The sequence below is a fragment of the Triplophysa dalaica genome, chromosome 9 (genome assembly GCF_015846415.1).
Source record: "Triplophysa dalaica isolate WHDGS20190420 chromosome 9, ASM1584641v1, whole genome shotgun sequence".
In the NCBI taxonomy this organism is placed as follows: domain Eukaryota; kingdom Metazoa; phylum Chordata; class Actinopteri; order Cypriniformes; family Nemacheilidae; genus Triplophysa; species Triplophysa dalaica.
The window spans coordinates 2,210,293-2,236,209 of NC_079550.1; the positions used below are offsets into that span (position 1 = coordinate 2,210,293).

At 41.2% G+C, this 25,917-nt stretch overlaps 1 protein-coding gene across 6 annotated transcripts in view; it reads left to right on the forward strand.

Annotated features, from left to right (window-relative positions):
* limk1a (LIM domain kinase 1a) overlaps positions 1 to 12,195 on the forward strand; it is an 82,127-nt gene extending 69,932 nt beyond the window's left edge. For all 6 annotated transcript variants that reach the window (XM_056757502.1, XM_056757505.1, XM_056757504.1 and 3 more), the window contains 5 exons: positions 7,210 to 7,275; positions 7,517 to 7,685; positions 8,030 to 8,085; positions 8,354 to 8,511; positions 9,152 to 12,195. In XM_056757502.1, coding sequence (XP_056613480.1) covers positions 7,210 to 7,275; positions 7,517 to 7,685; positions 8,030 to 8,085; positions 8,354 to 8,511; positions 9,152 to 9,314 — 612 coding nt within the window. In that variant the 3' untranslated portion in view covers positions 9,315 to 12,195. The remainder of the gene's footprint in view (positions 1 to 7,209; positions 7,276 to 7,516; positions 7,686 to 8,029; positions 8,086 to 8,353; positions 8,512 to 9,151) is intronic.
* The last annotated feature ends 13,722 nt before the right edge of the window (positions 12,196 to 25,917 follow it).

Sequence of the window (25,917 nt, forward strand, 5' to 3'; positions counted from 1 at the left end):
CTTTCCAAAAAATAACATGGACTCGTTGCATGTTGCTCTCCTTAGTCTGAAAGGATGGACTACAGAAAAAAACTTGTGAATTTTCCTGTAACAGCCGCGACAATGCAGATCCACGAGAAAGACAACGAAGCTAAGAATAATAAAATGGCATAACATTGAAGCCTTATTAGGAAAAGGTTCAGGATAAGTCAATGTTTAACTGTCCATCTCACAGTAATGTGAAAATATATGATGCTAATCAAAAATTTATATTAACAATAAAAATAATACGCAGAAAAGTATGTATGTGCAAAAATAACATGTATAATAGTGCTAATGTACAATATTGCTGTTACAATAAGGGTTGTTTCTATTTAACTAGATCTGTTTACACAATTAGTATAAGGGGGTACCTGCTAACGGTAGCTCACTAGTAAACAGCAAAACGAAATTTAAAAAACGTAAAGTTCACAAAACAACGCAATCAAGCTACAACACATCGCAATAAAGCCTCGACACAACTTAACTAGTGGCTCCCGGCCACTAGGGGGCCCCAAAGTTTTTATTATTGTTCTATATTTTTAGGGGGACATTTGGGACTTCCATGCTTGGTTCAGTGCAGAAGGCAGCGAGAGATCTGGGAGAGCATTAAGGATTTTCACGCTGATTATTAAAGCCGGGGACAAACATTCTTAGACTAGAATCCACTCTAGTTGAAAGAAAAAGTCTTTGACAGTCAGAAATGAGCTCAAGACTGTTTAAGAGCATTATACACATTAAGACATTAAATGACTGATGACGACCAGTGTTGGGAATAATGCGTTACAAAAGTAATGCATAACAGTAGCATATTACGTTTTGCTGTAACGCAGTAGTGTAAGGCATTACTAATCAATATTCAGTAATATTTTACTCAGTAAAGCTTGCGTCACAACAAACTTTTCGCCCGCGAGACATTAAAAACTCAAAAATCCCGCAAGTAAGTTCTATTTCCTGTTTATGAATATGCGCGTGTGGTGTCACTCATCTCCCTCTGGCTGGGATGATTTCAGTCTCTGAGCTAAAAGTCCGAGGCTATTGGCCCCACCCGGTGCGCTGTGAACCTAGCGCCAGTGTTGCGCACACAATTGGGCTGTTTTGAAAAAGCAGTTGCAGGAAAAATATGGAGCTTCAGGTTGCGGGTTTATTGGCTACTTTTATTATATTATGTACTGCGGCCGCCAAATGTTTATTTATATTCTAAGGATAAATGTTAATCGATGAGATTCTTAATGTGTATTCATACTCTGATGAATACCTGGCAACTCCAGGACCGGCCCGTTCTCAAAAGTGTGGGTAATGAGTCTGAAAGGCAGGCTACTGTACAGGGAGGACCGCGGGAGCTCAGCTCAACCAATGAGAAAAATAAAGCGGTGGTATTAGACAATGCATCCGAGTTATGTTTTTAGCAATGTTTCGTCAGGTACATGTCACAATGCACAATGAAAGAAATCACTCGTGAGTGTACAACACTTGATTCTTACGGCTGCCAAATGTCACGTTTGAGCAACGCTTTACGCAGTCTAGAACAACTAAAACATTTACGTGATTGTACACATTATACATATGCAATAAATATAACCATGCTTATTTCTTAAATAGTTTTTGCATGTCTTACGAACAGAAAACACGTTTCTCGTCCATTTCCGTGCGTGGCCTCGAGCACACATGGGATCTTTTTTAAAGGGACACCAAACCCAAAACTGAAAATGCTGTTATGTATTACTCACCCTCTAGTTGTTCCAAACCTGTTTAAATGTCTTTGTTCGGTTGAACACAAAAATATTTGGTAAAATGTTAGAAACTGAAAATTATTTTGCATCATTGACTACTATAGCAGAAAAGATCATAATGGTAGTCAAAGGTGACCCAGAAGTTTTTGCTTTTCTAAATCCCCCAAAACATCTTTTGAGTTAAACAGAACAAGAAATATATACAATACCTAGGAAACCATACAGATAAGTAAATACAGCCAAAGAAACGTCTTTTGGCAGTTCTTAACTTTGATTTGACCAGAAATTAATTGGGCTAGTTTTCATTTCTTTGGACGGGTTTTGAGGGGTCATTGGGCTGCTTTCAGGAAGCTAGTCATCAAGATCCCTGTGACCAGCAGCAATGACAAGATAAGCTAACGTTTACATGATGACTATCTAGAATTCTATATAATCTAGTTCAGTGATGGGATGGGACTATTATGTATTTAAATGTATTTAATCTTAGTATTCTTGTATTTTCAAACTAAAATACTTTTTGCCAATCAACCTCCTTAGTGTTTCAAATACATCCATTTGAAATTGAAAATACTATTAATTTGTAACACTATTTCGTATTTATATGCATTTATTCTTAGTGTTTTTTTTGGGGGGGTTGTACACCCTAGTTAATTAAAAAAATCAGTCTTATAAAGACATCAATTGGCAAAAAGTATATTATTTCTGGCGAAAGGAGCGATCGAACCCGTCCTTGTAACCGAGATGTCTTCCGTTTACCCCATTTTGGATCTGCGTCTTCTGAACCGGCACGTAGAGCTCCTCTTATCTCGGTATGGAACTAGACTCTGTTCTTAAGTCGGCACGTCTCACCAACGAGCAGGCACAGTCGGTGCTGAACTGCCTGAGGCTGTTCCGGCAGTCTCCGGTGTTTCCACTGAAGCACTTCCAGAGGCTCCTGGGGCATATGGCGTCCTAGGCAGGGGTAATCCCTCTCGGGTTGATGCACATGGGGCAGCTTCAGCACTGGCTTCAGAGTCGGGTTCCATGGACGGCGTGGCACACCGACACCAGGCGGATTACGCCTCACACCTCAGTGTCAGCGCACCCTCGTACCTTGGTCACAGCTGACCTTTTTACGAGCGGGAGTCCCACTCGGGCAGGTCTCGAGGCGCGTCGTGGTTACGACAGACGCCTCCCTGCAAGGTTGGGGTGCGGTGTGCAACGGGCATGCAGTAGCGGGACGTTGGACGGGTTCCCAGCTGCGTTGGCACATCAACTGCCTGGAGTTGTTAGCGGTCCACCTGGCACTGGAGAGGCTTCTTCCTCTAGTGCGGCCATCACGTGCAAGTTCAGTCGGACAGCATGACTGCCGTGGCGTACATCATTTGACAGGACTGCATACGCTCACGGCAGTTGACACAACTCGCCTGACGCCTCCACCTATGGAGTTATGGAGTCAGCAGGTGAGCAAGTCCCTGCAGGCACGTTTATCCCTGGCGACCTGAACCAGATAGCCGACGGAGAGTAGCGACTCCATCCCCGTGCAGTCCCACTATTATGGGAGTGGTTTGGGCAGGCACAGGTGTACCTGTTTGCCTCCCGGGACTCCACCTATTGCCCGCTTTGGTTTTCCCTGACCGAGGGTCCCCTCGGCTTGGATGCCTTAGCACACAGCTGGCCGCGGTACAAGTGGAAGTACGCCTTACCCCTGTGAGCCTCCTTGCACAGGTCCTGTCAAGGTCAGGGAAGAAGGGCATCAGGTACTGTTGGTTGCGCCCTATTGGCCCACCGGGACCTGGCTCTCAGACCTCATGGCTCTGATGACTGCCCCCACTTGGCCGATTCCCTTGACGAAGGACCTTCTCTCGCAGGGGAAGGGCATGTTGTGGCACCCACAGCCTGGCCTCTGGAACCTCCATGCCTGGAACCCGGACGGGACGAGGAGACCAGGTGGTCAGAGAGACCGTCTTGCAGGCGCCTGTACACCTATAAGTGGTGTCTCTTTTCGTCCTGGTGTTCTTTCCGCGGGGAGAACCCACGAAATTGCCAGATCGGGTCCGCGCTGGCCTTGTAACAGCAGAGACTAGAGAGTAACCTCTCCCCATCCACTTTGAAAGTGTATGTTGCCGCTATTGCCGCACATCACAACCTCGTGGAGGGTAAGTTTCTGTGTCCGCATGACCTGGTCACCAGGTTCCTCAGGGGCGCGAGAAGGGTGAATCCACCTCGACCGCACTCCGTACCCTCTTGGGACCTCAATGTGGTCCTTCGGGGCCTTGGTATGGCCCCTTTCGAGCACCTCAGAGACGCTTCTCTTCCTCATCTTTCGATGAAGACCGCACTCTTCATGGCGCTCGCCTCAATCAAGAGGGTGGGTTACCTCCAGGCTTTTTCCGTGTCCCCGGGTTGCCTAGAATTTGGGCCCGGCTACGTGCCCAAGGTTCCGACCACTCCCTTCAGGGACCAGGTGGTGAACCTGCAAGTGCTCCCTTCTGGGGAGGAAGACCCAACCTGCTGGTCCGAGCAGCTATTTGTCTGTTTTGGGAGACAGGACCAGGGGAGGGCTGTCTCCAAACAGAGACTGGAACATTGGATAGTGGACGCCATTTCCATAGCGTACAAATCCCAAGATTGCCCGTGCCTGCTTGCAGTGAGAGCCCACTCTGGGCGGAGTATGGCCTCCTCATGGGAACTGGCCCAGGGTGCCTCTCTGGCAGACATTTGCCCAGACGCCCAGCACCTTTGCGAGGTTCTACAACCTCCAAGTGGAACCAGTGTCAGCCCATGTTTTACACCTTACCGTGTAGGTATCTGGTCTGGGCGTACGCCTGCAAAAGTCCCATCTTACCTCCCCAGGTAAGTACAGTGCACAATTCCTTGCCTCCCTACTTTCTCCCCCTCTTGGGTGAAGTATAGGCATTCCATCCATCACTAAGCAATTGGTAACGGACCGGGCGGAGCGGTCTGTTGGACCAGTACTGGTACTGGTAGAGTCGTCCCCACTCAGGTGGACCCCTATACTAGGACTATTGCCCCATACATATTGACTCCCCCGTTGGGTAGTCCCGTATGATGATTTCCTCACTCCTGATTCCCCTATTGGCGAATCTGTGACCTCCCCTCCGGTGGCACACCCACCTGGGCTGGCCCCCTATGGCCGGGAATTTTTCGCATGTGATCTCCTTCGGGAGACCATGTCATATTTCCACATGTTACCTCCCGTACGGCAGGATGTGGTCTCCGTAACACACTCTCCAAGAGGAGAGCAGTGTTTTTTTCCCAGTGCGGCAGCTCCGGACAGCGCCTCACTTATAAGGCGAACACCCTTTCCGTGATGACTGTCAGTACAGCCTTCTCAGTATGTCTACTACTATCCACTGGAAGGTTACATCTCACTGCACCACTCACTCGTGACTCGCCAGGCTAGTCCGTGTCGCTCAGCTTGAGGTCGTGATACGGCTCAGCACCATGGCTTGTGAAGATATGTCCCCAGTCTGTCTCTCAACACAACGTCAAGAGACCGACTGATGGGGAACATCTCTGGTACGTCTGTAACCTTCGTTCCCTGATGGAGGGAACGAGACGTTGTGTCTTCATGCCACACCGCTTCGCCGATTCACTGCAAGGAGTACCTCTCAGGTTCCTCAGCACAAAGGGTAATGAATGACCTCCGCCATCTTCCTTTTATACCCGTATGTACGGGGCGGAGACTGCCGTGGGCGGGCCATTCGCCAATCCCCATTGGCATTTTAGTTTTATCTCAGAGATGATAGGTTCTGAGAATCAAACCCCAGTCTGTCTCTCAACACAACGTTGAGAGACCGACTGAAGGGCAACCATGTTTACTACATCAGGGACTGAAGGTTACAGACATAATAGAGACGTTTTTTGGTGCATTGATTACTTAGGGCAAACCATGGTTTTACTACAAAAAACATAGTTTACTATGGTTTTTACTAAAAACATGGTTTGCACAACCATGGTTATTTTGTGATAACTATTGTTTTACTACAGTAACCATGGTATTTTGGTATTAACTATAGTAAAACCATTGGATATTTTGGTAAGGGGTGCCCAAAATCCTCTTCGCAAGCGCTTTTTTTGTGAGCGACATCCACGCTGACTTAAACCTATCTACATTTTACTGCGCTCTAAACACGGAGAACATTTTTTTAATAATGGAATTCCCAAAGTTAAAATGACCTAACAAAAGAGTGGGTTGATTTGCCAGTTAAAATACACGATACGTGCAAAATGACATAATAAACTTTGCCCACCATAAGCGTAATAAGTATTAGTCATTACCGCAAAAATGTACTGCATATTTAAAATATACATAAACGTCAGGCAGGTTAGTGACCTTGATAGATCGCCCAGAGACAACACATCGAGCACACTTTCCTTTTAAATGCTTTACACAAACAAAACAGGCTACCAAATCCACTAAAACCACACCAAGCAAAACGCGCACCTCCTACCCGGGATGTTGTAGCTTTTTCATGCCGAAAGTGCCCCCTAGTGGTCGGGAGCATTTATTTCGTGTTATGACTTGATTGTGTTATAGCTTTATTCCGTTGTGTTGTAGCTTGATCGCGTTGTGTTGTGAACTCATATTTTGCTGTGCAGTAGCGGGCCATTCTACCTGCTCCATACATCTCTCATCTAAGGGGTCCTTGCTCCGAAAAAACGTTGTAGACTCAAACAATACATCATTCAAATCTGATTTCTTTTTCGTGTTTTGATTGCAGCGTTGAGTTTTAAAACCAATCAAAGTCAGCACATAATAGCCAGTCAGAGGTTTAGTTGAGTCACCTGTGTCAAACAGTTTTGTTTCGGTGTGGTGGAAGCTCTCTGACTAAGCTTCTCAAAAACAATATAATGTAAGTCATACTCATGTATTATATCATGAGTATAGCTTTTTGTTTATTCCCAGTTTAAACAAACGGTATTTTATGTTACCAAGAGAAGCAATGTGAAGATATACAGTGCGAATGTAAAAACGTATCCAATGCAATAAACAGTTGTAAGCGTGGCTAATAACAATCTGATGTGCAGAAATGATTTTAATGCAATGATATTCTCCTGTAACTTAATTCAGTTTAAAAACAAATGCATCAGCCACCTTTTATTATCGAAAGGCTATACTTTATGCACTTAAAATAACATTAATCTTATAATTTAATGCAGTTGTGATGTCAATACAATTAAGGCATGAGCAGTATTTGTAATAAGCCATGTCAGATGCAGAATTCTGGAGCTTAAAGACGTTGCTCATATCCTGTATATACAACATTATTCTAAGTGGTTGAAGGAATTGATTTGAGCAAAAAAAGACACATTTAATACGGAAATTACAAAAACTGCTCTCATTAAGATAATAAACAAAATTTTCCCATTAATAAAAAATGACATTCCTGACCCTGGTAAGTGTGTGATATTCATAGGACACAGTGATGATGTGACCTTCTTCTTCTAACAGGCGTACCTGCACTCCATGAACATCATCCATCGAGATCTCAACTCGCACAACTGTCTGGTCGGAGAGGTCAGTCACAGCCCCATCACATGCAGTATGCTTTAATGCTTGTATTTATACAGTATAGTAGAGGACAAAAAAATTTTGTTGAGAAGAATTTGCTTTATCTGTGTTGTTGCTTAGAGATCATGAGCAGAAGACAGAGATGTAAGAAGAAGAAAAAGCCTTCTGCATACACAATATAAATGAAAGCTGAAGATTGGAGAGATGAACGTCTGCTGACGTTGTCTGATGTTTTGTGCTCTTACAGAACAACAGTGTGGTGGTGGCAGACTTCGGTCTGGCCCGGCTCATGGTGGAAGAGAAAACCCAGGACAAACTGACGTCCGGACAGGTGCCCACTGTAAAGAAGGCAGACCGGAGGAAGAGGTACACTGTGGTGGGAAACCCGTACTGGATGGCTCCTGAAATGATCCACGGTGAGATTGTGCTTTTTATTGAATTTATTATACATTTAGTGTTAATTGTGTCGTAAGGCATCTATAGTGGTCAATTTATTTTTACAAAACATTATTAATCAGTCAACTGCTTAACTGCTTGTTTCTTATGCTAAAAATGTTAATATGTAAATCTAAATATTTGACTTGTTCTGATTGGAGAGTTGCCTAAGTATCTATATTTCTGTATAAACTGCATTCTTTTTGTTTCAATAAATGATTAAATCTAGACACAAGAAATTCACTTTACATCAGTTTTATTGCATCTATAAAACTTGGGGGAAAAGTGTTTTAATGAGTTTTTCTGTGATTAATGTTTTCCTTAGGAAAGAGGTATGATGAGAAGGTCGACATCTTTTCCTTCGGCATCATACTGTGTGAGGTGAGTGCTTCCGGATGGAATAATCACAGACTGCCAGGCAGTAAACGTTCAGAATAGCTGCTGAACTTCCAGGGAGTGTGTTTAATTAGAGTCGCTAACAGTAGTGGTTAGTTTAGAGAGAAGTTGTTGGTGGTATGTGGTCTTACCATGTTGTATGGATTAGTAAAGCCCAGCGTTATACATGTTGTTTAACACGTTTGTTGAGGGCAGAGGTCATATTTCCGCTGTTTTCAAAGCTTTCCTAGTCTGACTGTCTGTTGTTTCTCAGATTATAGGGCGGGTAAAGGCTGACCCTGACTATTTGCCCCGGGCGATGGATTTCGGGCTGAACGTGAAGGGTTTTCTGGATGAGTTTTGCCCTGCCGAATGCCCAACCTCTTTCTTCCCCTTGGCGGTTCTGTGCTGTGACCTGGACGCTGAGAAAAGGTTCGGGTCACTTCTAATCCTTCAAGAGAACTCACTTCTAGTAATGTCTTGTCAGAAACTTCAGTAAAGAAAATCACAAAAGATAGTGATAATTATTTGTTATACTGTATTTAATATAATAATAGATTGCGACAAAGTATTGTATTTGATAGTTATGCCACGGTCACACTAGAGTCCTAGAACGCAACATTTCAACACAGAGCCCTGCGTGCATGGTTAGCAACCAAAAACATGATGCTTAAAATCTTTTATTGGTCACACATTGTCACATGATATGTATGAATGGAAGTCAATGGAACAAAATGTCTAGTGTGACTGTGGCATTAATTATACACTAATCACTGCCATGACAACCATTCAGGACACTCTATCAGCTGTTTAGCCACACTTCCAAACACCATAGATGTCTTTTGAGAGTATGTACTGTAGCCTAGGACACCCCAAGTATTCACTCTACTCTAGATGCACTATTTATTGACTAAGAAATTTAAAACATCAATCAAGGACAACATCAAGTTTTGCCTTCCTTGTCTAGTGTTTTTTTTATGTAATAAGTAACTATTTATTCTGAAATCCTGCTTTAAATATATGCTTTGTGTCTGCTCTACACATACTGTGAGTGAACACGTTTTCATTGCAGGCCTGCGTTCACTAAGCTGGAGGCTTGGTTGGAGAACCTGAACATGCATTTGGAAATGGGTTTGCATTTGGTGTCAGAGCTGAAACACATTCACAGTGACTTCTGGCAGAAACAATTACCCAGCAAGCACGAGCTGCACACCCATCTGGAGCAGCCGGAGTAACCTGTGATCTCTGATGAGCCCCTGATGCTCTTCACAGAAGACAATGCTGACAGAGGGCCAGCGAGGGCGGTCAAATCTTATGCTTAAACATTTCCTTGAAGACTTGGAGGTCCATTCCATTGCTGGGTTGATTGGTCGATGGTCACACACACCGGGCTGAAGAAATTCAGGCATCAAATCATTTCACAACACATTGCTTGTGTGTCAATACCAAACGGCAATGCCATGACAGTTTGTATCTGTTACCATAAAAGTTTCAGTTGAAAGGCTTTCGCTGTCAACTGTTGTAAACAGGCGTTTTGAGTGGCGCTCATGTCCGTTGCAGAACCTCTGCGTTACAACATCAGAAACTTAATTGTGGTTCATCCGTCATAATGCATTCAAAAATGCATGTCTGAAAATTGTTGTGTGAAAGGTCAGACTTATGCCGCATAACTTCAACAGTCAATCTAGTTTCATCTCGTTATTGTAATTAGAAGCAATTTATTGAGTATTTAGAACGCCTGTTTTTTGCATTCTCTACGTTAGGTAAATTCAGTAGTCATTTCATGAAAACCAACAGTGTTGGTTCTGGTAGTATTCTACATCTGTTCCGGCACGGTGATGTCGGGCACGTTCTAGGGCTGTGCAAAAATATACATAAAGCAAACATCACAATATTTCTTTCAAGATATTCCAAATTCTATCGCTAGGCCTACGTATTTTTTTAATCATGTACACCAGGCCATTGTCTTAAAAGCGCGTGTGCATTGCTCTCCAGCATTCAGAGCTAACATGTGGGTGCACTTTAAAAATAAGTCTGGAAGTAATAAATCTAATGAAACAAAGTTTGTGGGTAAGCACTCAGTCACATTTGTGATTCAATGCACATTTATGCTACACTCTCGTTTGGCACGACCCAGTTTAGGAACCTCTACTCTAGAGGTCTATTTAACGCATCACAATATATTGGATTGTGAACATCTAGCATGAGGTCCTTTCCAATACACAGCCCTAGCACGTACTTTGGTGTAAATTTCTATATGTAATATATATTGTAAATGTTTGACATATTGTATATGTGCGGGAATTATTTTGTATACAGATCCCATATAAGCATATTTTTTATTTGTACATATGCTAAAAGACCCTCGACTACAGAACCTGAGAGAGGTCACTTTAAATTTAATTAAATTTTAGTGGCTTAACATTTGTGTCGACAAAAAAAAGAAAATGAAATACACATGTCTAAGGCATTTACAGATCTTTAGTGATTAACTGATCCTTTGTCGGAGTGAATCTCACAAAAACATGTCTGTGCCAAATATTTCAGTAAAGTTAAATATTTTTTTTGCATTTCCTGGCAATGGATGAAATTTTACAGCTATGAAAATTTTCACCAAAAAACATGCTTTAGTTTCTTTTATTTTGGACTGCGGTGGTTCACTTGATCACTGTTACAAATTTTCTGCATCTTACCATTTTCTGCAGTTTATTGTGAACCGTTGCAAAAATGCTGTAGGAGCCCTCGTTTACACAACCCTACTGCCTGTAAATACCTTACACAAAATACTTCCCCTTAACACTTTTCCTTACTTTTTCCGGAGACACTCTGCATGAAGTCACTCGTCAAGTGTCACACCCTCCAATCCAAGTCCAGCTATCCTCGTAATGATGAGCAAATGTTCTTAATAATAAAGAAACAGAGGAGGACAGCAAGGAAAGCATGTGCATAGATGAAAGTCAAAGACCATTCAAAGAAAAACAACCTTAATTTCTCAATAGAACCACTATTATATCTGTTAGAAAATTATTTTATTTGCACTATGTGAAGAAGGGGCTACCTCAGAAGCCTTTACATTTTTAGAACTGAGATTTTTGTAAATATGAATGAAAGTCACTGATTGAGCCTTTTGTGAAGTTTGGCCCCCATCTCCTGAGCAGATAGCCGATAACATGACAGACTGGAGATTTAGCTAATATTAGTCGATTTGAATGTGTGCATTGGCTTGATTCAGATTCATGGGATTAATTGCCATATTTAAGCACTGCCTTCTTTAGTTTAAAGCAGCACATGGCCTGATCTTGCTCATATACAGTACCGATAGTTACCTGTTAAAAAGCCATTTCACATCTCCATTTTGTCTTTAACCAAACAAAAAAGACACCACACACATTAATTTCAGTAGCGTGTCTGTGTGTGAGAAAGGCTACTCGGGAGTGTGGTCACACTACTGCCTATCGAGGAGTTTTTGTTTTGACGCTTCCTAACAGTTAAATCTTGTCAAGTAAGCTTGAATGAATCGCCGCTAGCCTGTACCGTAAAAGAGCACTTAAATGATGTAGTCTAGCTTTGAACATTTATAAGTCCAACTCAGGGCACCAGAACTGGAAAAGAAGGTCATGGCATAGATGGAAATCATAGTAGAATGTGATGACAGATTTGTACATGCAACAAGAGTTGAACAGTTCATAAACAACAATGTGTTTGCCATGTACCCTGAACTTTTGCGAAAATGTCACGCACGTTTTCGGCAGACATGAATGAATGCTTAAACAATGGTTTTACCTCTCGATATTGCTGTGCCTTGGTTTTATGCTAGCCTTTCCAACAATTTGTAGTGCGTTTTCAGCCTGAGGAGTTGATTTTGTTTTATTGTCACTGCTTAGAGCATATGTTTTAATGAGAATTCCTTGTTTTTTATATATTTATATTTTCCAAGTCTCCATTGTCTCCATTGTCAAGTTGAATATTTCAGGTACCCAGTTTTGTTTGTTTCCTGTAATTTAATGTTGTTATTAAAGCTGTGAAAATTACTCTGCACTTTAAACATACTGGCTGTGAACGACCAATATTCAAGAAGGCGACTGTAATTCATTAAACTGATGATCCTGATCTTAAGATGTTGTTGTCATTCCTTACTCTTGGCTGACTGTTAAGGTTACAGATACAATTGCTTCATGGGGTTAGGATTAGGAGAATAAGATGGCATGTAGTTGCAAAGTTACTTATAACTTGTAAAATGTCTGAAGTGGACTATGAAAATAAAGTGTTACTAATAATAATATAACATTTACAGACGTCATTTTGAACATCGAGATTGCTTTTGCATATGAAGCAATACGGTGTTTAGTATATTAATTAGTAAAATATTTATTAATATATTTGGCAACACATTATATACAAAGTTTTTTGTGCAGACAGTGTAGTTTGCATGTCCATGTTTTTTTGTTAACAACCGCATGGTCATCATGTTGCTTGTGATTAATAGCCTACTGTATGTGCGAGGAAGAGAGACAGAAGCTGTCTGAAACCGCTACCTATCTCCTGATGCACTATATCGGGTGTCTGCCATTTTGTAGGGGTGTCCGAAACCTGAGTGACCTACTTCATTCCCCCATACAGTTGTTCACTCTTTTTATCCACAATGCACTCTGATTTTGAGTGTTGCATTCAGTAATATTTTCAATGGACACTGATAATATTTGCATGTGACATTTCACGTAATTGATCAGACTCAAGACAGCTGAAGATAACTTGATAATCTGCTTCTGAAAGTCCAGCAAAAAGTTGTCCAATATAGCAAGGCATATGCCCATGGTAATCCTTCCTAGCAGGAAAAACACAATGCTGTCTTCTCCAAATAAGTTTCCTCCTATTACCAGGTGGTGTATGGATCCGAGTAGTCAAAATTATTATATAGTTTGTTGCAAAGCCGCTTTACAGTACATATTTAGCAGATATGACAAATAGAGAATGTGGTCACAAGAATGTGGTCAACTTTCTGGTCACAAGTCCGCCTCTCTAACCAATAGGCCTCAACTGCCCCTGCTGTGTAGTACTAAATTTAATGTTAAAACGGCAAAAACTATGGGATCAGATTAGTTTCATTATTCTGAATAAATAAAATACGATTCGCAAATAAATATAGAGAATTTCACAAACATTTTTTAAATCCACATATGCACAAAAAGCGACTACCAGATGTACTACCAGTATAACGATGGCAGAATTAATGTGGGGGCAATCATCAGCATTGTGAATTTCTATGTCATTCATAATTCAAAAATAAACGTAATTTCATCAGTCATCTCGGTTTATCCCATTCCTGAATGATCTCTGCTGCTATGGCTGAACTGTTCCGTTTACTGTCTAACTGTCTGCCATGACAAGGGATGTCGATTCTTTTACTATGATCTTGTGCACACAATATATTCTTAAATTCAACCCCAAAAGTAAATGAATTGAAGCCTATACAATTTGTGTTTTCGAACCTTACCATAGTAAATATTTGTATAGGCTACAACTGCAGATAATCAATTTACTGTAGTTAATAATAATGGATATGGCAGTGCTCTCAGTAGCGTGTTATACGATAAACGTCTCCATTTTACCTGGTGCTAATTAAATAATTATTGTTGGGTTATAATTATGTATATATTGCTGCCTTTTAAATGACATATAGGACAGCTTTAAAATACTGTTTATTTCCATTATTTAATAGCAAATAAAAAAACAACGGGGGCATTAAGAACGCAAGGGAGGCAACACAACTTTTTCTTCCATGAAAAAAGTATAAGCAAAATATAAAATTGCCAAATAAAAATGAATTGAAGCTAATTGTACAAATGAATGAGTTCTCCATACAAATGCCTGTCCGGGGGGAGGGCTCCGAATCTGGCATTAGCCTGAACCCGGAACACTGGATGTTGAGGTACTGGCTCCAGGGCCAGGGCATTGTGCGGGACCGGCATCACTGCTGCAGATGACTGAGTGAAGGAGGGACGAGCCTGAGGGAGAGCCATGAGAGCGGGGCTGTTTGCAGGGCTGGTCTCGAGCTACTTTCGTTGCCTGTGCCGGAGACCAGAGGGAAGGCAGGGCCTGTGACGCCAGTGGAGGCATTCTCGCACTGGAGTTCGAAGGCGGGGCAGCGGGCCATTGGCTTGGAAAGGGATTAGAGGAGGAGAACGTGAAGATGTGCGCTTGCCGTAATCCTATAACCATCCACATCTCAATAGGCCGGACGGAGGGAAGGATGGACGCATAGGAGGAAACCGGGGACGTCGATGCCTGCCTGGGAGGTGGTGGTGACTGCGTATGACCTGCGACTCGGGGTAGTAGAAGCGGCCCGGGAATGCCGATGGCCTCTTGGAGCAGCCACGGGTTTATCTGATGTATCCTGGCCATCGCTTCGGGATGCCGTAGGACCTGGATTGCCGACGGAGTTGACGATTGATTCGTTCTCTGACATCGTTGCAATTTTGATGTCCCGATGCTTGATACTGAAAAGAGCTTCTTTCTAAAATGGTTGTGTAAGGTCTCGGGACCACCGCCTGAGTCGCTAGCGGAGGCAGCCTCGTGCTAGAGGGCGACGTAGGCACCGCTGGCCAAAGCCTGGGGCAGGGTATGCATAAGCCAGGGCTTCGGGTGGTAGCAAGCTAGCGTAACTTGGGTGGCTAGAGGTGTCATGTGCTGACAGGGCATTGGCCAGAGCGGTGCTCTGGAATGCGTCTCGAACTAAGGCTCTTCCTCGTCAGGGCGGGGTTCGATCTGGACGTGTGGTCGAATAGATGGTTTTGTGTTGCCGGAATCTGATAGTGAAAATCTGAGGACTTGTTCGCTTCTGGCCGGGGACTGCCCGAGAGCCGTATGACTGCCAGGATTGCGATGAGGTTTAGTTTTGCATGGCGAGTTTGAGAGCGCATAAATGTTACTGACACCTGAGTGAATGTTCCAGGTCTGAAAATGATAGTTGCAAGTTTACATCGATAGTGATAAAGTCTTGAGTAGGTAATGCCTGTGCTTGAAGATGGAGTTATTCTGGTGTGTGCAAGATGCTTACCTTTGTGCGAGCAGGGAGACACAGAGAATGAACATGACACTTTCGCCTAAACGTTCTCGTTAAAATTGCTGTTATGCTGGGGTAACTATTCAAAGTTGCATTCAGGTTGGCAGACGAGAGACGATGGTGACCTTGCATTAAGCAACCGTTAAATACGCGACAGCGACACGCATCGGTATGACAAAGGTAATGGCTGCTTGCATTGTTTGGCAAGATGTAAATGAGGACGGCGCCGGCACGCTGTGTAGAAACGTATGCGTTTGACTGACGTTCGCTTAGCGGCACGCGTGCTGGCCAGTGACATGCTATTCGTGAGAGCGGCAGCGGCAACATGCAGTCGATAAAGCTAAATGTATTTCTAGTAAAAAGATTTTACTCACCCGGCTTCTGCGTAACGGCGAATTCGGCGGTTCAAACGCTAGTAAAGCTACGTTTTTTAAGATGGTAGATTGTTAGCATGAGCTAGCGTTTGCAATGAGCCGGCGTTTAGCAGCGAGCTAGCGTACCGGCAACAAGTGCATCCGGGAACGAACGAGGTGACGGGCGCGACGTAAACCAGCGTGGATCAGTTCCCGAAACTGCGGGGAAATGTAAGTGGAAATGTTGTTCTACGGCTCGGGCCTGCTGCTCGGCGGCACTGTTTTCGAGATCAGTAGGATCCTTTGAATATCTTGCTTCCTTCCTGAGTTGATAAAATCCTTTTAGAGTTTGTTTTTTATGCGAACAAGCTGCTGTTTGCGTGTGCTTCTATGAGCAATGCGGTTGAAAAACGTCCGAGACGTGATTATTACTTCTAAAGATCCATGGACCTAGCATTGAACGAAACGTCTAGATGCTTCAGACTGAAGAGAGAGTGAAGGTAAGACATCTTGACTATTTATAGAGACTCTCTCTCTCTCTCTTTGAAGTGATAGGTTGATTGTTGTGATTGCTGACAGCCGACCAGCCGAGTTAATTATCTGCTCCTGCTCCTCCCGAACTTAGTTTAGTAAACAACAAAAGCAGAAGTTAACCAATTGGCTTGCGTATCGCGTGGGCCGAGTCCACCTATTTGTGGATTGTGCGCACGATTTGACGTTAGAAATGTTTCAAAATCCATAAATACGCAGAGAGCCATCCACAAATGTGGGCACTGATCCACAAATGTGTGCTGCGATTCACAAATGCACAGAAAGTGATCCACAAATGTGAAGAAAGCGATCCACAAATGTGCAGAAAGCGATCTACAAATAAATATCATTGAAATACATGCAAATCTCATTGTATTTATTTGTGAATTCCATTTATTTTTGTGGAACGTCTAACATGTATTTATGGTTCGCTTTTTGTGCATATGTGGATTTAAAAAATGTTTGTGAAATTCTCTATATTTATTTGCGAATCGTGTTTTATTTATTCAGAATAATGAAACAAATCTGATCCCATAAAAACTGGCATACAATTAAACATGTCAGAGTAAATGCCTACATGAATATAAAGAGTATAGAGTTAGTATGTATTTATATATTTTGACTTTACTCACCTCTAATGGGACAATCATACAAAGAGGTTGTTGCTTTGTTGAGGTGAAATCCGTTATTTTTAAATCCCGCCTGTTGAGCGAGCGCAATGCTGGAGAGCACTCATACGTACCACATACAGATGTTTGATTGCATACCGATCGGCGTATTACATAAGAGTGCAGTGAAAGCCATTTCATAAACTGACTGCTCCATAAATGCTTTTCTAATGGTATAAGCTTTATTTTGTTATACCGTGATCGGTCTGCGCATAGCTGGAAAAAGTTAAATACACACACCAACATACACGCCACATGCATTAACGCTGCGACAATGGCCCAACAGCGGCGCCACGGTTCTCCAGTATTGACGAGTGCGAGACAGAGCTGTAAACACACAATGAATAGGCAAGCTACAGTTTGTTTGGATGGAAAGCACAACAATAATGTTTATATTTTTCAACAGATTTCTGTGACGTAGGTTCTAGCTGTAGCATATAAATTTGCCTCCAATTATTAAAATATAAAATAATGCCTTAAAATCTCAAGCTGAGCTTGCTGAGAATTTTTTTTAATACTGTTAAGCCTTTCTAACCATGTGCATGATTTTTAAATGGGACTATTGCTATTCTTATAACACGTCAAAATGATCACTAAAAATCCCTTTTTCATTCAAAAAATTATTGGGTTCCTCTAGATGCTGTCTTGTACAAGAGGGATTCTCCAGGAACCACTTACATGTTTACAGGTCTTACAATAACCATTTTTTTTAATTTAGTTCCTTCAATAAGTGCCCCTAGTGTAGTGAAAAGGTGACTCCAGAACTTCAGAACTGAATATGGGGTTATTCAAGAATCTTATCAGTTCCTGGTAGAACCACAAGACTATATATGGTTCCACCAATAACCCTATAATGAGTAAAAGAGCTTTTAAGCACTTAAAATATAGTTTAAGGTTCTTTGAGGACACAACAGGCTACTGGGGGCACATTTTGTTTTTACAGTGTACATTCAATGTACAGTACATCCGACCTGGGGTGCGTTTCTCGAATAGCGACATAACTCGCTGGTTAACCACCATAGTAATTTGTATCGTTGGGTAAATTAACGATGTAGTGACGACTGTTTCCCGAAACCATAGTAACTCTGTCGGAGATCAATTGTTTGAACCAAGTTGGTTCTGCAATAGTCGATGACGCCACACAGGTGGAAAAGTAATGACGTCTACTAATAAATACATTCAGATCGAATTAATGTAAAAAAATCTTAATGTAAATAACATACATTGCATGTAAGGACTACTTTTGTTATATGGTGGCTTAGTGGTTAGCACGTTCGCCTCACACCTCCAGGGTTGGGGGTTTCCATTCCCGCTTCCGACTTGTGTGTGTGGAGTTTGCATGTTCTCCCCGTGCCTCGGGGGTTTCCTCCGGGTACTCCGGTTTCCTCCCCTGGTCCAAAGACATGCATGGTAGGTTGATTGGCATCTCTGGAAAAATTGTCCGTAGGGTGTGAGTGCGTGAGTGAATGAGTGAGTGTGTGTGTGTGCCCTGCGATGGGTTGGCACTCCATCCAGGGTGTATCCTGCCTTGATGCCCGATGAGGAAATGGAATGGAATGGAATGGAACAAATCGAAGAATATGGGTGGAAATCAAACGCCTTCAAACAATGTTTCGAATTATTGATTTGACTTTTATGGATATGACATTTACTATTTAAATCATCAGATTCATCATAAAATCAAAATATGTATGTTTTAATTAAAAATATATTAGACATATTTTGCAGTCAAATTAGTTCGCGCGTCCACGTGCGATTGTTATGAATGTGCGCATGACGTGGCGGTGTAGGCGGCGCGTGATGTCACGGCGGCACGGAGCTGCGTTTAAAGGAATCAGTGATGCGCTGATGCAGTCACTCTTTACTTCTGCGCGCAAAGGGCACAGATATATCAGGCGTTGTGTCTCATCGTGACGTGTAGGAGCTCTTAAAACGACTGGACGTGACTGGAAAGAGTAAAGCGCATTTTGGAGCTATGGAAAACTCGCCTTTCAACAGCCGGTTCAGGACTGCGCTCTTCAATCACGGTGGGTAACGATCTGCGCTGTGACTGCGCAACATTTACCCGAAAAAATGAGTTTGTGTCGTGAGCACAGTATGCGTGAATGTGGCGCACCTAATTCACCCTACCGAAAAGCGTAGTAAACAAGTCCGACGTAAGTAACCTACTTGTTATCACTAGCATCAGTGTGAGGGACTGTAGGGTCAGTAGACACAAACATTCACCGACTAATGTAGTTGAAGCTAAACGGTTAGATCCCCGAAGGATTTGAGCATACCACCATTCAGTTTCAAGCCCAAACATTTATTCTACACCACCGTGACATGCTGTTACTTCATAATGACGTTGCATAGACCGAAGTCAAATGTTGTGTGACATTATCCTTAAAGATAAGATGAAAAATACGCTTTTCGTACATCGAGGTTATTTTGTTCCCGTGGCTGTGTAAAGACCTTGTATCACACATACATATGGCAGACATCTATTTGATAACTGCATTTATATCTGCAAGACGTTATTTAAATTGTTTGCTCATATGCTATAGGTATGTGACGTCTGCAGCTGCTGTCAGATGTCATATGTCATATAGATTGAATTCACTGTCGCTCTGATGTGAAAACATAAAAAATCCAAAGTTGAATGTTAAGATTTGCAAAATACATTGACAAACACAATTGTATGGTACATATTTACACTTGTTCATGTGCATTCACAACAACAAAAAGCATTTTCAATTTCTTACATTTTCACTGCGATTTCAAATTGTCATGCCTTGACTTTTGCGACCTACTAGTTGAAAAACCCACTTGTGAGCTTGCAAAGCCAAGAGAGAGACGGACATTTGAATTCTGTGTCCGTGATAAAAAGAAAAAAAAAAGATGACTGGAAAATTGAGCACTACTTGGCGAGGAGATTTATTTGTAGTACTGTAAGTTGTCATTTAGCAGACTCGTATTTAAGGGATGGCTCACCATAACATTCTGGGTACGAGCCCTGGATACCACCAGTGTTTACGTCATGTCCCCACAGCGAGGGGAAGAACACTTACTGTTTACAATCTGCTCTTATGCCGTTCTGTACCTCAAACATTCGATCCAGCGGATAATGTTTGATCTCCTATTTTTTTTTTTTAATAGCATACTACTATACAGTGGAACTAGTACTGTCTTTGCAGCATACAGTATAATGTAGATCATTTTCTGTGTGCCAGGAATTTCCAGATGACTTGTTGTTATGTTTGCACCACAGGAACCGAGAAGAATTTTAAAGCAACACTAGAGAGTTCTTCGACCTTAAAGTAATCCTCTAAAATTATTTTAGTGGTATGACTACTCTTAACTGGACAACTTTTACTGCCGCTGCTACCTAAGCAGCTCTATCAGCTGAAATCACACTTGTAACTTTGGTATGTGGGTAGGTTCACAAGCACCGCCCATCACCTGCTTTATGGCATACCTTTTACTCTTAAACTGGGTGAAGTTAGCCAACAGCTAATAATAAGACGAAACGATCTAGTTCAGCGAAAGTCTACAAACCATCACCATTGTAGAGCCAGCAAAAAAGAGGAAAAGAGAGAGACTGATCGGACACGAGTCCGGACACGAAATCAATATCTGACGGACTAAGACTCGGTGGCACGAGCTGCAAGAGGCAATGGGTTGCATAATGGATGGAAACCTAGCCTTCGTGCTACTGGATTTGAAAGTCTTGTACATTTTTTTCAAACTGTTCAGCACTTTTGAGCTTATTAGTTATTAGGCTTTGCTCAGGTTGTTTATTGGCCCACTGACGTTACTGGTTCCCAATTTATAACCGTAAGGTAGACTAGAGATAATGTAATGTTGCCGGGTCTCAATAGCTTACGTAGCATGATCGTGCCTCGTCACAAATTTTGTGTTATGCTTGTAAACGATGACTACCAAACCACAATATGTGGTATATATGTTTTTGGTCAAAAGTTTCTGTATAAAGAGGCATGCATTCCGAACTAGTTGCAAGTTTTTGTTGTGTATTTGTGTCAAAGTTTTGTGTGGTAATAATTGTGTTTTGAAAAAAGATGAATGCAAGATAAGGTGTGCATTAGGGTTTATAGAAAAACCCAGAGTGTTTGAGCACATGAAGCAAGTGTGTGTGTGTAAAGGAGGGTTTGTTGGGTGCTGTCCCAGAGCGAGCATGACCTCAGCCAAGAAGTGGTTGAGAGAGCGAGAGAGAGCCTGAAGGGCTCTGTGTGTATGGGAAGCCAAGAAGTGGTTGAGAGAGTGAGTGTGCTCTGTGTGTGTGTGTAAATTTGTATGAGGGCTCAGAGTAATCCATGGATGTGTGAGTGTGTAGCCAGGAAGTGAATGATAGAGAAAAGTGGTATTATGTTTGCCTTCGTGTTTGTTTGTGTGTGTGTGGAAGAGACAATAACCAGTTGATGTGAAAGTGAAGTTTTAACTTATTTCAATAAGTGGAATTTTACTCTTTATTATTTTGTAAAGTTTTATTGACGTCCTAGTATAAAAATATTAATAATAATATAGTTTACATTTATTATCATAATTACTCATTTATTGCCTAAGACATATTGATATAAGATTACAAAATAAATACAAATATTTTTGAAATTGTATTATAATTAATGCATAAGGCATAAATATATGCTAAATATTAAGCCTATAATAAATTGTGTTGACACTAGTGATAAGTTTTTTTTTTATTATAACAGCCGTTAAATATATATTAAGATATAATTAGATATTTAAAGAATACCTGAAATAATAATGGGTTGGATTTGAACACAAATACAGGCAAAGGAAGATAAATTTTGGTTTTTATTTTTATAAATAAGTTCTACAGCCCTCATCTAGCAATCCATATGCTCCAAATAATAATAAAAGACCTATAGTGTTTACATATCTGAGAGCTGCAGCTGAAGAACCATCATATGTAAACCAACAGAGTAAAAAACTTGACACTGTATTAAACAGGCAGACTAATGCCATTTATGTTACTTAAGAGGCTCTTATGAAGGACATTTTTGGAAACGGTTGCAAGATTAAACTAAGAATTTATATGAGACAATTAATGATTGTGTATGAAGCCATATATTCCCAGTAGCACAGATAAAGGGCTGGTTATACTCTACGCAGTCGCTAGTTCGCCTGGGTGAGCGCGCCAAATATGACATCATCGCGGAGTTAGCGTAAGTTCGCTTTGTGTCCGTGCGAACTCATTTCGCGTGGCGGCGTGCACGACATTTTTTGTGACTTGAGCGAACAGTTCGCGCGGCGCCGCAGTCAACATGAAAGCTTTGAAGAGATTTTGGCTGAACATGTATGCCTGTACAGACATCTTTAATCATCATTGTGTCTGTTTTATATTGTATTCAGAATAAAACAATATTTATAAACGTTGCTCTTTTGAACTGTTCTTATAATTTCTCATTTTATAAAACAAAGACATCCAATAGGTTAATCTATGGCAATGTACATTTAGCAGTCCCTAACCAATAATATGTAGAAATGTGTCTGCATTATGCACAGAAATGAAAGAGTGAACAAAAAGTTTTTGATGTAAAAATTTATTTAATCAACAAACAATAGTTTTAAATGCATTTCCCCGTCCATCACACACATCTACTTCACATGAGCGATGTATTCTAAATCTCCACGTTTTGTGGCATGCAGTGGGCGAACATTCCATCTCCTTTTTCGCCCTTTTTTAATAGTCGTAAATTTATCCTAAATTTCTTTGATGATCTGACGTAATTCCGGTAAAATTCCTACTTTTCTTCTACTTCCTGCGGATTTACAGGACGATTTCGTTTGTGCGCCCCCTGTCGTTTCAAAGAATATCTCAACGGCGAACCTGTCAAGTATAAACGTCTCGTCCGTTTGGGGAGTTGCGCGCGCGGACAGCGGAGGCTCGCGAAGCGGAGCCAGGCTCGACTATAAACAGGCCTTAAGTCCGGCCCAAGTGTCCAACTGTTGATTAACTCATCTTTGGTTACTGGTGTGCTATTAGCATTCGGTTGTTCAGACTTTGCTGCGTTAGTAACTTTGGCCTGTACCAAGTTTTCTTTTCCCTCAAAACGTTTAGATGGTCATGATGTTACAATTAATCATGTTTTAAATACAGCTAATTTATTACCATTTAAAATCTGAATTCACTGCTTTCCATAGTCCACTTTGTTCAAAGTGTTCAATATAGTTTTGCACAATAGACTGGGTCACTAAAGTTTAGCGCCATTTACTTGACTTATTTAAACAATAAATAAGTTTTATTTTAATTAGTTATTAAATTATAAATTATCTTCATTGTTGTCACTCTCTTTGATACACTGTCTATTGCTGTCAACAGCAAGATCAGTTTTATTAGAAACACACCCGAATATATAATTTGCCATTCAGTATTACTGTGTGTTTAAAGGCATCTACAGTCTGGATAAATTCCATATGAGCACATTTATGGCTTAGATATAGCTTGTAATGCATTGAAGTGAATGAATTTAACCATGCTTTTTGGTCTTATCCAGTATTTATGTGGGCTGTGTAGAAGAACTGTTTCGGGACTTTTCCATTCCTCAAATAGTTCCATACTACAGATTTTTAACATCCACTGACAGGGCTCGTTATTTGTCCCTAGGTTTTGGTTAAAATCTAAGAGTTACAGAACTTTCTCTGTCATTGCCCCCTGTTTATGGAACCAATTCCTTCTGGACATACATCTTGCATCTTCCATTATTGTTTTTTAATAGAGGATAAAAACTTATATTTTCTCATTGGCATGTTAAACATATTTTATTGCTGTCTGTTTGTTAATTGGTATTTTATTTTATGTTGAACAGCATTTTGGATAGCTCTACTTTGCGGAGATGTGTTATATACAAACAATTTCCTTACTTACTCCCCCTGGAAAAAAACTTAAGTTTTTTATTAAGTTCATATAGTTTTTTATTTTGGTGATAGGTTGATATTCTTCCAAATTGTATAGATCCGGGTTCTCTGGATTCACTTGTTCTTTTAAGTTAATTATATGAAGTCTGGTTTTAATTTATATTTGTTTGAATAAATCAAAATAATAATACAAATAGGATTTACATGTATTACAATCATCAGATTCTTTTTTTTTTTAGTTGTGATGCACTAGATGCAATTAGTAACTCCCTTGAAGTAAAATTACCTGGAAAATCAGACAAAAACTGGTAATTTACAGAAAACAAAGTGTCTGCTTGAGATTACTGCTGCACTTCCAAAACAAAAGGGGTTTTATACCTGACAAATCTTATCTAATTTAAATATAAGGCAGCGTATTATTGTATACTCTCACATGGGGACGTAGTATAGATAGTTTAATAGAATTGGTTAGGCAGAAAGCTAGATGTTTTTATTTTGTTTATTCTTTTTGCATCTAAAAGATATAAAATGTATTCTTCATTTATTATTTTATTGATATAATCAAAACTGTTATATGAGTGCACCTGGTGCAGATGTGTGTATTTGTCATTGTATCTTCTCAAATTCCGAGAAGCTGCCAACCAAGTGAGCTGCTAAACCTGGTTGCGCAAACGGTATAGGGCCAATGGCTGATAAATCTGAAGACCGCAGGGTCCAGACAGCTTCCATCTGGACCAGGTGGTGTGTGGGTCCCTGAGCGTGCACAACTCGACACGAAACAAAGGACCCAAGCATCTTGACAAGTCTTCACGACCACATTGAATGCCCAACCCGATAACAGAAAATAACTACTATCTTTGAGAGAACCAGATTCACCTTTCACTTAAAACTGGTTGATGTGACTGACTGTGTGACATTATCGCAAACATTATTACAAACATCTTTTCGTACCTCTGAACCTATTACACAACTTTCTTCCCCAACAATTTAACATTATTAAATGTGGAAGCAAGTAGTGCCTTTGACAATAGATGATTACAGCCAACGAGAGTTAAAGACTCCAGATGATTTCCATTAGATCCATATTCATCAGTGCGAGACATTAGGCTTCCTGGACAGATTCGACATCAGACACTTCCGAGCATTCTGTTTCAGAACAACAGTATACTAGCAGCATTTACTACAATAGCTAAACAATATCCATTCTCTATAACCACCCTTGGAATGAATACAGAGTCACAAGGTAAGTTTGGCTGCACCACCTGGCAATATACCACAACCTATTACAATGTAAATGAAGACATTGTGTGATCATGGAGCAGCAGATACGGCTTGAACAGACAATGAGACTTTTTAGACTGTGATTTCAACATGTATGCTGATATTTCTCATCTATCTTAGTGTTTTGCCATTTATCATGCAACCAGACACAACTAGCAAACACCTGGTTAATGTTACCCTGAATTCAACTACACCAAATGACACTTTGATGCTTGATGCAACGTTTGACGTCGTAAAGAACTTTGACAAACTGAGTGACACTACACTTCTGTTCTGAGCAAAGGATCAACACTTCGCAGCAAACGACAGATCAAGGATGGATTCAGCTCTACCTTACAGACACATGGATGCAGCACCCTGGTCCTTACATCCTCATGCAATGAACGTGTTGTAGAGACTGACGAACTAAATGGCAAGAATCTACAAGAACTACTATGTTTGTGCCCAGTTTCTCAAAAATACCACTAAAGGGGACTGGTGGTCTGTTCAGAACTGTGACACAGTAATTGAAATGACTCTCGGAGAATCTGAGGAGACAACAACCAACAGCTCTACCAGAGAACTGTGTCTGAGATGCCTGAGAAAAGTGCAAGTAAAAGATCCTTCCCAACTTAAAACAGACCAATGGTTCGAAGACCTGACTCAATCAGTGACTGCATTCCAGTTTCTGGTTACAAACAAGCAGAACAGGAGCGATGCGCAGCAAATTGCTCTATGCTACATGTTCCAGACGAAAAAGGCGCTGGAATCATACAAGACAACTACTGGCTGTGTGGGTACAGTGTGTACTTGTACTGAGGAACTGGACAAGACTGTGTTCCCTAATAAAGTTACATGAAGGAGCGATCATCATACCACATGAAATGATGACATGACAACAGAGGACATGAAGAGGACGGTTTGATTTCCTATCTGATAGTCGACAGTGGCGGAAAAAGACTCTGCTGCTTTTAGTCCAATGATGGGAGTCAGTTCTTTGATGAATGAAGTTTCGATCACCAGATTTGAACTTATGTTGTTTATAAATACCAGAAACATTGTCATGAAAGGCATCAAGTAGGAG